At 41.4% G+C, this 11482-nt stretch overlaps 1 protein-coding gene across 1 annotated transcript; it reads right to left on the bottom strand.

The window, feature by feature from the left end:
* Positions 1-1034: 1034 nt before the first annotated feature.
* On the bottom strand, positions 1035-2840 carry LOC130859413 (zinc finger protein 280B-like). Its single transcript, XM_057746796.1, has one exon. It carries the CDS (start codon positions 2775-2777, stop codon positions 1143-1145), a length of 1635 nt encoding a protein of 544 aa, XP_057602779.1. The 5' UTR covers positions 2778-2840; the 3' UTR covers positions 1035-1142.
* Between the last annotated feature and the right edge of the window lie 8642 nt (positions 2841-11482).

The raw sequence follows: 11482 nt of genomic DNA, 5'->3' as shown, positions 1-11482 counted from the left end.
CCTGAACTACTTTTATCCACTATACGTACTGTTCTTGGACAACCCCATTACATCTTAAGGGTAAGAGAACTAAATTTAGCCCAATTCATAAACTGGACAGATTCTGTGTGTTTGGCCCTTTTCAGTTAAAACCATGGATCCAGTACAGATCAAACTATGGATGTCAAGGCTTTTTTTCCTTGGGAAACTTAACTTGCTTTACTGTTGTGACTGAGAGGGATATGGCTAGTTCATTCTGACTAAAGGCCACCCAGATGGGAGAGGGGAAGGAACAAATCAAATTCCCCTTCTGATCACTCAAAACGAGGTCCACTGGCACCAAGGCCCACTCTATTAATTATCTCTGCTTCTCCATCTGAAGCCAATGACACACAGTGCCTGCTTGATGCCTGCACCAAACAAAGGCCTTTTATTTTAATGGTTTGGCTTCCTTGGATGTCCTTGGGCTAGGGAAAGACACTCTAAGACAGTGTTCCTTCTGCCTTGGCTCCAAGCCTGGAATGAATGTGTGCCCCTTCCTCAACTGGGACAAGAAGCCACTGCTCTCCATTGACTGATTCTCTGTCTGTGGTCCCCATTCACAACACAGCTTCTCCATCAACTTCTCCATACCCAGGCTTTCAGAGACAGGTTATTTTAGATGAGCACAACAGAGGCACTTCTGAGAGTTAAGCAGCAAACGGGACCACGTGGTAACAAAGCCATTCCAGTCTGCCAGTCTGGCTATAGTTAATATCGAAATCTTTAAGGCATGGAAAAAGTTGAAAATAAATTAAGTCGTTAAAAGATTCTACAGATTATATGGATAGCAGAGCTTTCAAACTTACAAATAACATGAAATACCAAAATAATAAATAGGTTTTCACTTTTCTCTCCTCCCTCCCCAACACTCTCTCACACACACACACCCCTTTTATGTGTTAAGCCAGATAGTTATATGAAATCAGGTATATGTTTAAAAAATCTCAAAATTCAGATCAAATAATATTGTACTTCGTTAATTTTCTAAAAAAAAACCCTAATAAATGATCCACTGGTTTCACTATATTTGATGCTATTGAATAATGTTATGGTTTGGATTTTCTGTTTTTAATGGCGTTTTTAACTTTGAAATACTTGCTTCAGATTTACTGAAAGCAGAATTAATGGGGTTTTTTTGAAATTCTACTTTTAGACTTCAGGGGTGATGGTTCAGAATCAGATGTGTTCACAGTAATGGATGCTACTTCCACTGATCCTGGTTGAAGAGGTCCCAGTGACACTTGAATAACAACTTTTGTTTCAGGAGGCAATCCTTCTAGTTGCTTAGGCTTCTTAAACATTTGATGACACTGGGTCTTGTGCTCCATTTTCTCCTTGAAAGTTAAAAACTGTAGCCGGCATTTAGAACACTGGTGAACACTCTTTTCCCAGTGTCCTCTATAATGACACATGTATGGTGTTGCAGTTTTGAAAATTTTGAGACAAAATGGGCAAAGCAAATTCTTAGTGTTTTCATGGTATGTTCTGAAATGTGCTTCCACATCAGCAAAGGCTGACGATCTGTAATTGCAAACCTGGCACACATAGGGCATTTCGCCAGGCTTATGATTGTCCTTCATGTGCTGTAAGAGAACCTGATCTGTTTCAAAGGACAACTCACAGATTTTACAGACTGCGGAGGTCTCCTGGGAAGTGTGGACACTTTCAACGTGACACTGCAGCTGGAAGGGGGTGGGGAACTGGCGGTGGCAGTGCTGGCAGGTGGTGTGGTTTTTCCAGCTGTCACTCCTCTGCTTCTCAAGCTCCAGATGGTGCTTCATATGATTCATAAACCTGACATTCTTTAAAACTTTCAAGCAGCGGAAGCATTTGAAGGTTGTATGAGTCTTCTGCTCTGGCTGCCCGTCTCCCGTATGCTGTCCATAGTAAAAGTCACGAAGTAACACGACCGGATTTCCTTTTGTGGGACCAACAGTCTTGTTTTGACTTGCTAGACTTGAAAAGTCTGTTTTTGCCAGTCCGTTTTCCCCAAAAGGACTTATAGGCTTGCAATGAATACTGTCCTTTGGAAAAGCTGTTGGACAAGGTTCTCCATTCTGAACACGGCTTAATGAGGTATGAACACTGTGTGAGGGTGTGCTCTGCTGAGTAGTCATTGTATGAAAGATACCTGAAGGGGACAAAGCTAAAGAATGTCCTCCTATGAGTCCATCACTGAGTTTAGGCCTTTTAGGATTTGTGCTATTTGTTTCAGAAGTGGAAAGTCGCTTTGATACGCGAGGACTTTTATCCATACCTCCTGCAGAAAGTGCTGTTCCTACTGGATGCTGCAATGAACTTGTGAAGGTAATCAAAGGAGAACATAACTCTGAAGAGCTATTAGGCACGACCTGTGGTGAATTATTTTTATAATCAGCTTTAGACAAAGGTTCAATAATAATAGGACTATCGGTTGATCTTGACTCAGAGTCAGAAACTGGCAAGACAGTCACTGCTTCTGACGTAGGTTTCACATGACTTACAGGCTGCACTTGGTGAGCGTGATCTTTTCTGAAGTGACCATACTTTTTTCTCCTTGAACGTGAACCTGGAGTAACTCTGTTCAATATGTTTGAAACGACTGGCTTTGCATTTGAGGTCATCCCAACAAAGATCAGCTCAGCATCCTCATTTACATGTTCCACCCCAACAAAGATCAGTTCAGCATCTTCATCATCTACTTGTTTGGTTTCTTCTATGCTCTTCTGTGGTTCTGGCTTTTGTTGTTCTTCACATGGCATACATGGTGGTTCCATTTTCTAAATTTTTTTATTCTTGAAGGGTGTGGCCACAAGTTCCAGTGCTTCCTTTATGTAAACTGCCACCTAAGTATAAACACACTATACATCAGTAAAGTACAGAAAAATGAGTTATTTAATTCTCTCCAAAACCCTAGGGTAGTTATAAACATCATTATTTTACAGATAAGGACACTGAGAGTCAAAGAGGATAAATGACAGCTTAAAAACCTATGAATACAAGTCTATGTGACTGTAGAATCATAGCTTTAGCCCATGCTGATTTTGATCTCTTCTATTAAAAAAAAAGGAAAAAAAACTCCACAAATTAATCACATGTATAGGTGAAATCACATGTAAAGAATGAGTAGTTTTAGAAAAGCACCATTGTGCAGTATTTAGACACATGGGCTTTGGAGTCAAAGAAGATTAAGCTGGAATTCTAAGTCAGCCATACACCAGCTACATCTTTTTTGTAACTTTTAAATGTGTTTCTGTATCTTAAAGGCAAAAATTCTTATTTCTTAGACTTAAGGTAACAGCTCTTTTTAAAAAGCATCAACTACGCAATGGTATCTTGTTTTGTAGTAGAATTGGAAGAAAACATATTAAATGCAAGTCTCAGTTGATTCACACATACTAGTTTCATAAATATTAATATAGAAAAGAGGTGTCCAATTCAAAGAATAGAGTAAGAGTATCTACACATAGTCAACAAATAGCATAATTCAATGTCAAGCGCTTAGCACAGGCCTACCAAATTGGGAATGAACTCTCTCGATAATTTCACTCCAACTCAACACTGATGTCTCCTAAATTTCTCCCTCTAATCCTGAATTCCCCACTAAACTTAAATCCAATGGTGCTTCATTCCTCACTCCACCTGTCTCTTCTCCACACAGCAGGCAAAGTGATGCTGTTCAAATTAGACTGTATCACTGCTCAGCTCAAAACCTTCCAATACCTTTCTAATTCACTCAGTAAAAGGCCAAGTCTTCCAATGCCTGTAAGACCAACTTCCAACCCTACACACCATCCTGCAATTATCTCATCCTCCTCTCCCCCATCCACTTCACTCTAACCACACTAACCTCCTTGCTATTTCTTGAACTAAACACTTTACCTTACCTAGAGTCCTTGTATCTGCCGTCCCTCTACTATGAATGCTCATCAGCCAGATACCTATGTGGCTGGCCCCTCACCACCTTCAGGGCTCTGTTCCAAGCCTTCTTCTCAGAGAGGTTCTCAAATACTCCAACCAACCTCTAATTCACATTCTCAATTTCTCTTCCCTTCTCTTTTACCTACAATCCTTTATCACCACCTAATATATTATAAACATTATTTATCTTGATTATTTTCTATTGTCTGTCCAATAAAATGTAAACTCCAAGGGGCAGGAATTGTCTTTTTTTGACAGCCGTATCACCAGCACAAAGAACAGTGCCTAGTACAGCATAGGAGCTCAACAAATATAGAATTTCTTAAATGAATTAATAAATAGTAACTCTAATCAATAAGAACATTTATTTGCAGAGCAGACTGTGCTCCATTAAGTCCATGCTGTCTATCAGTTTGCTCTGAGAACCTTGTCCACATCAGAAATTCACATGTTGAAGCCCTAACCCCCAATGTGATAGTATTTGAAGATGGAGCCTTTGGGGGATAATGAGGTTTAGATAAGGTCATCAGGGCCCTCATGGTTGGATTATTGCCAAGAAGAGACATCACAGAGCTTGCTTCCTCTCTATCTCCCCCAACACCCCCCAAATGTGAAGACACAGCAGAAAGGTGGAAGACAGCTCTCACTGGGGAACCAAGTAAAGCAAGTAAGTTAATGAATGAATTCATTTAGAACAAGAGTAACAACAGACCATGGGAATTTTCCTATCACTTCTCCTCTAGTATCCTTATTGTCTATCAATACAATTACCAGAATCTTGAGAATCCAGGGTGGGGAGGTTGGACATGCCGAGACCTACTAGATCTAAGGGATGAGTCCTCAAAAATCACTTCATATCCCCCACCAAGGAAGTTGCCAAGGGCTGTGGGAGGAGCCAATGAGAGGTTCCACTCCAAATATAGCTGACAGAACAGTGAGTTCTGACCCACCTCCCAGGTTATTCTTGTGCATTTAAACAACGGCCCTATAAATGGGTTTTGTTACAGCCACGCATCAGATATTTTTAGGCATCAGTCCCTCTTAAGTAACTTCCTGAGATTACCCCGCTAGGACTCCTCTGGTACCTACCCTCACCATCTTGCCTTGCCCCTTTTCCCACCCATTATTGCTCCTCCAGATTCTTGTTCCAACCCCCTCACTCTCTCCCCACCACAGCACTCAAGTCCCTTCCCCACCACCCCTCCTTCCCTCTACTCCATTAACCCCACACAATTGCAGCCTTAGAATTTAATGCCCATTAAACACAAATCCCTGGAGGAAATGGGAGTTTCACAGGATCCTTAAAACTGCCATAAACATTTGAATTCCATCCTAGGACAACTAAGCAAAACAAAAATATTTTTTTCATAAATATTTTTAACGAATATTTTTCCAAAAACAAGCTCAGGATGGTAAAGGAATGCAAAAATAGGGTCTAATCTAGCCTGGGAGTCTAGGAGGGGAACAACTATTAAACCAAGGTTGTTCGTTATCAAAAAACATGACTATTTCTATAGAATGGACCGAGAGAAAAAGTAAGGATTTATAGACCCTCACCACCATTTCCACTCTTGCTACCTCTCTGACCTCTCCTCTCTAAAGTCTAACACTCATTCATTCCAGTCCAGCTACAGTGGCTTCCTTGCTGCTTCCTGCAGAGTCTCCACTTGAAATTCTTGTGTTTCCGATATCCCTATGGCCAACACTTCTGTCTCCTTCAAGTCCGTGTCCAAAGTTACCTATTCCAAGAGACTTACTCTGACTACCTTATCTAAAATCACAACACTCTTACCTACCCTACATTCAACCCTATGACCCTACTCTATTATATTTTTCCTAATTTCTTCCTTCACTGAACTGTTAGTTCCTTCCACAGGAGAAATTCTGTTTTGTTTTTTAGTTTGTTTTGTTTTCGTCTGTTTTGTTCACTGATTTCTCCCAAGTGCCAAGAGGAGTCCTGGCATACAATAAGCACTCAAATATTCATTAAAGGAAACTATCTAGAAGCAGATAAAAATAATTCAACAAAAGAAGGTAGGTTTTCAGAGATAGGATTAAGATGGTGGAGTAGGAGGATGTGCGCTCACTCCCTCTTGCAAGAGCACCAGAATTACAACTAAATGCGGAACAATATTCGACAGAAAGACACTGGAACTCACCAAAAAAGACACCCACGGTCCGGAGACAAAGGAGAAGCTGCAATGAGACGGTAGGAGGGGCATAATCCCATTAAAATCAAATCCCATAAGTGCTGGGTGGGTGACTCACAAACTGGAGAACAGTTATTCAGCAGAAGTCCACCCACTAAAGTGAGGGTTCTGAGCCCCACATCAGGCTTCCCAACCTGGGAGTCCAGCAACGGGAAGAGGAATCCCCAGAGAATCAGACTTTGAAAGCCAGCAGGATTTGATTGCAGGACCTCCACAGGACTGGGGGAAACAGAGACTCCACTCTTGGAGGGCACACAAAAAAGTGTGCTCATCAGGACCCAGGGGGAAGGAGCAGTGACCCCATAGCAGACTGAACCAGACCTACCTGCTGGTGTTGGAGGGTTGCCTGCAGAGGTGGGGGGGCAGCTGTGGCTCACCAGCAGGAGACAGGGGCACTGGCAGCAGGGGTTCTGGGAAGTGCTCATTGGCGTGAGCCCTCCCAGGGTCCACCATTAGCCCCACCAAAGAACCTGTAAGCTCCAGTGCTAAGTAGCCTCAGGCCAAACAACCAACAAGGAGTGAACACAGCCCCACCCATTAGCAGACAAGCAGAATAAAGTCTTACTGAGCTCTGCCCACCCAGCCCTACCCACCATCAGTCCATCCCAACAGGAAGCACTCATGAGCCTCCTAGACAGCTTCCTCCACAAGAGGACAGAAAGCAGTATCAGCAGTATTTCGTCTTGTGGAACTGAAAACCACAGCCACAGAAAGATAGAGAAAATGAAAAAGCAGAGGACATTGTACCGGATGAAGGGACAGGATAAAACCCCAGAAAAACAACTAAATGAAGACGAGATAGGCACCCTTACAGAAAAAGAATTCAGAATAATGATGGTGAAAGTGATCCAGGACTTTGAAAAAAGACGATGCAAAGATCGAAACGTTTAGCAAACAGAGATATGCAACACAATAACTGAAATGAAAAACACACTAGAAGGAACCAATAGCAGATTAACTGAGGCAGAAGGACGAATAAGTGACCTGGAAGACAGAATGGTGATAATCACTGATGCAGAAAAGAATAAGGAAAAAAGAATGAAAAGAAATGAAGACAGCCTAAGATACCTCTGGGACAATGTTAAACACACCAACATTCGCATTATAGGGGTCCCAGAAGGAGAAGAGAGAGAGAAAGGACCCGAGAAAATATTGGAAGAGATTATAGTTGAAAACTTCCCTAACATAGGAAAGGAAATAGCCACCCAAGCCCAGGAAGCGCAGAGAGTCCCAGGCAGGATAAACCCAAGGAGAAACACGCCAAGACATATAGTAGTCAAATTGACAAAAAATTAAAGACAGAGAAATGTTATTAAAAGCAACAAGGGAAAAACGACAAATAACATACAAGGGAACCCCTATCAGGTTAACAGCTGATGTCTCAGCAGAAACTCTGCAAGCCAGAAGGGAGTGCCATGATATATTTCAAGTGATGAAAGGGAAGAACCTACAACCAAGAATACTCTACCCAGCAAGGATCTCATTCAGATTTGACAGAGACATCAAAAGCTTTACAGACAAGCAACAGCTAAGAGAATTCAGCACCACCAAACCAGCCCTCCAACAAATGCTAAAGGAACTTCTCTAAGCGGGAAACAGAAGAGAAGAAAAGGACCTACAAAAACAAAAACAAAACAATTAAGAAAGTGGTAATAGGATCATACATATCAATAATTACCTTGAATGTAAATGGACTAAATGCACCAACCAAAAGACACAGACTGGCTGAATGGATACAAAAACAAGACCCATATATATGCTGTCTACAAGAGACCCACTTCAGACCTAGGGAAACATACAGATGGAAAGTGAGGGGATGGAAAAAGATATTCCATGCAAATGGAAATCAAAAGAAAGCTGGAGCAGCAATAGTCATATCAGATAAAATAGACTTTAGAATAAAAAATGTTACAAGAGACAAGAAAGGGCACTACATAAAGATCAAGGGATCCATCCAAGAAGAGGAGATAACAGTTATAAATATACATGCACCCAATATAGGAGCACCTCAATACATAAGGCAAATGCTAACAACTATGAAAGAGGAAATGCAAGGCATAAATAGAGATACAGATGTAGAGAACAAACACATGGACACCAAGTGGGGAAAGTGGGAAGGGTTGGGGGGGGAATGCATTGGGAGATTGGGATACCAAATTGTACACTCTAAATATATGCTGTTCATTATCTGTTAACTGTATCTCAATAAAAGTACTTAAAAAAAAAAAAAGACCAGAGGAAGAATCAAGATGGCAGAGTAGGAGGACGTGCGCTCACTCCCTCTTGCAAGAGCACCGGAATTACAACTAACTCCTGAACAACCATCCACAGAAAGACACTGGAACTCACCAAAAAAAACCACCCTACATCCAGAGACAAAGAAGAAGCCGCAACGAGACAGTAGGAGGGGCGCAATCGCGTTAAAATCAAATCCCGTAAATGCTGGGTGGGTGACTCACAAGCTGGAGAACAGTTATACTGCAGAAGTCCTGAGGGTTCTGAGCCCCATATCAGGCTTCCTAACCTGGCGGTCCAGCAACGGGAGGAGGAATCCCCAGAGAATCAGACTTTGAAAGCCAGCAGGATTTGATTGCAGGACCTCCACAGGACTGGGGGAAACAGAGACTCCACTCTTGGAGGGCACACAAAAAAGTGTGCTCATCAGGACCCAGGGGGAAGGAGCAGTGACCCCATAGCAGACTGAACCAGACCTACCTGCTGGTGTTGGAGGGTTGCCTGCAGAGGTGGGGGGCAGCTGTGGCTCACCGAGGAAACAGGGGCACTGGCAGCAGGGGTTCTGAGAAGTGCTCACTGGTGTGAGCCCTTCCAGAGGCCACCATTAGCTCCACCAAAGAGCCTGTAAGCTCCAGGGCTGTGTCGCCTCAGGCCAAACGACCACCAGGGTGGGAACACAGCCCCACCCATTAGCAGGCAAGCAGATTAAAGTGTGAACTGAGCTCCACCCATCAAATCGGATTAAAGTTTTACTGAGCTCCACCCACCCAGCCCAACCCACCATCAGTCCCTCCCATCAGGAAGCACCCACCAGCCTCCTAGACAGCTTCCTCCACAAGAGGGCAGACAGCAGAATCAAGCAGTATCAGCACTATTTCATCTTGTGGAACTGAAAATCACAGCCACAGAAAGAGAAAATGAAAAGGCAAAAGACTTTGTACCAGATGAAGGGACAAGATAAAATACCAGAAGAACAACTAAATGAAGAGGAGATAGGCACTATTCCAGAAAAAGAATTCAGAATAATGATGGTGAAGATGATCCAGGACTTTGAAAAAAGACTGGATGCAAAGATCGAAAAGTTGCAAGAGAAGTTTACCAAAGACCTAGAAGAATTAAAGAACAAACAAACAGAGATATGCAACACAATAACTGAAATGAAAAATACACTAGAAGGAACTAATAGCAGATTAACTGAGGCAGAAGGACGAATAAGTGACCTGGAAGACAGAATGGTGGTAATCACTGATGCAGAAAAGAATAAGGAAAAAAAGAATGAAAAGAAATGAAGACAGCCTAAGAGACCTCTGGGACAATGTTAAACGCACCAACATTCGCATTATAGGGGTCCCAGAAGGAGAAGAGAGAGAGAAAGGACCTGAGAAAATACTGGAAGAGATTATAGTTGAAAACTTCCCTTACATGGGAAAGGAAATAGCTATCTAAGTCCAGGAAGCGCAGAGAGTCCCAGGCAGGATAAATCCAAGGAGAAACACGCCAAGACATACAGCAGTCAAATGGGCAAAAATTTAAAAACAAAACAAACAAACAAAAAAGAAGGCAGGGTGAGTGAAAAGGCAGGAAATGTTCAAACCTGGGATATAGCCAATTTTTTTCAAGTCTGGAAGCCAATGAGGTGTACCGTTACAGCAAATGAGAAAGCCCTGCAATCCTGGGATCCAGGAGGATGACTATGGCCAGATCTCATCATGGGGACCAACAGTCTGAGGAAGCCTTTTCTTAGAACAGTATAGAGTGCTACATTTCTCCCAGGCAGGAGAGAAATTCTGCCACTTTCTCTTTTCCTTCTTCTTCTCCCAAGAGCAGCATCTTAACCACAAGAAACTATAAAAGAGATATGAGCAGGGTAGGAGTTCAACCTAAAAGTGGCCTGTTAATTCAGAGGCAATTTCTTTCACTAAGACTGAGAATTTGGAAAGAGTCTGGAAGTACCAGGTGAGTGGAGAATGATTTAAAGATAGGGCTGTGGAGGACCACAGAAAAGACAACTGAAAAAAAAGAAAGGATAATGTCAATTTGTTAAATGTGATGGTGATGTCAGAGGGAATGATGGAATAAGGAAACTAACAAATACCCAGTTCTTCATAAAAGCAAAGAGAACACCAGCAAAAACTGTCAAAATCAAGCTTCTTAGATCCTGGAAAGTAACCAAAGGCTTGCAAAAATCAGAATTTTTTTGTGGAAAACAGTTTGGTAAGTCCTCAAAAACTTAAACAGGAATTATCATATGACCCCACAAGTCCATTTCTATGTACATACCCAAAAGAACTGAAAACAGTACTCAAACAAGTATATCTAATGTACATGCAAGTTTATAGCAACACTATTCACAATAACCAAAAAATGGAAATAACACAAATGCCCATCAATGGATGAATGATAAACAAACCGTGCTCTATAGATACAACAGAATATTATTCAACCATAAAAGGAATGAAGGCTCCTGATGTTCACTGAAGCACTGAAGTATTATTTACAACAGCCAAGATATAGAAACAACCTAAGTGACCACTGATGATGAATGGGTAAAGAAAATGTAGTGTGTGTGTGTGTATATATATATATACACAATGGAAAATTATTCAGCCAGAAAAAAGAATGAAGTCTTGCCATTCGCAACAACATGAATGGACTCTGAGGACATTACATTAAATAAAATCAGTCAGACAAAGAAAGACAAATACTGCATGATCTCACTTATATAGGGAACCTAAGGAAAAACAAACAGACAAACAAAAAATAAGTTCACAGAGAGAACAGACTAGTGGTTGCCAAAGGCAGGGGGTTGGAGAAGTGGGCAAAATTCTTGAAGGGGGTCAAAAGGTACAAACTTCCAGTTATGATGGGGATGTAATGTACAACACGGTGGCTATAGTTAATGATACTGTACTGAATATTTGAAAGTCATCAAGAAAGTTTATCTTAAAAGTTCTGATCACATGAAAAACAATTTTTTTAACTATGTATAGCAATAGATGTTAACTATACTCATTGTGGGGATCATTTTAAAATACATACAAATATTGAATCATTGTTTTGTACACCTGAAACTAATATAATGTTATATGGCAATTACACTGCAATAAAAAAATTTT

Source organism: Hippopotamus amphibius, chromosome 8 (assembly GCF_030028045.1).
Source record: "Hippopotamus amphibius kiboko isolate mHipAmp2 chromosome 8, mHipAmp2.hap2, whole genome shotgun sequence".
Classification (NCBI taxonomy): domain Eukaryota; kingdom Metazoa; phylum Chordata; class Mammalia; order Artiodactyla; family Hippopotamidae; genus Hippopotamus; species Hippopotamus amphibius.
Note: the sequence above shows the minus strand (reverse complement) of the source record. Positions and strands in the feature narration are given on the sequence as shown.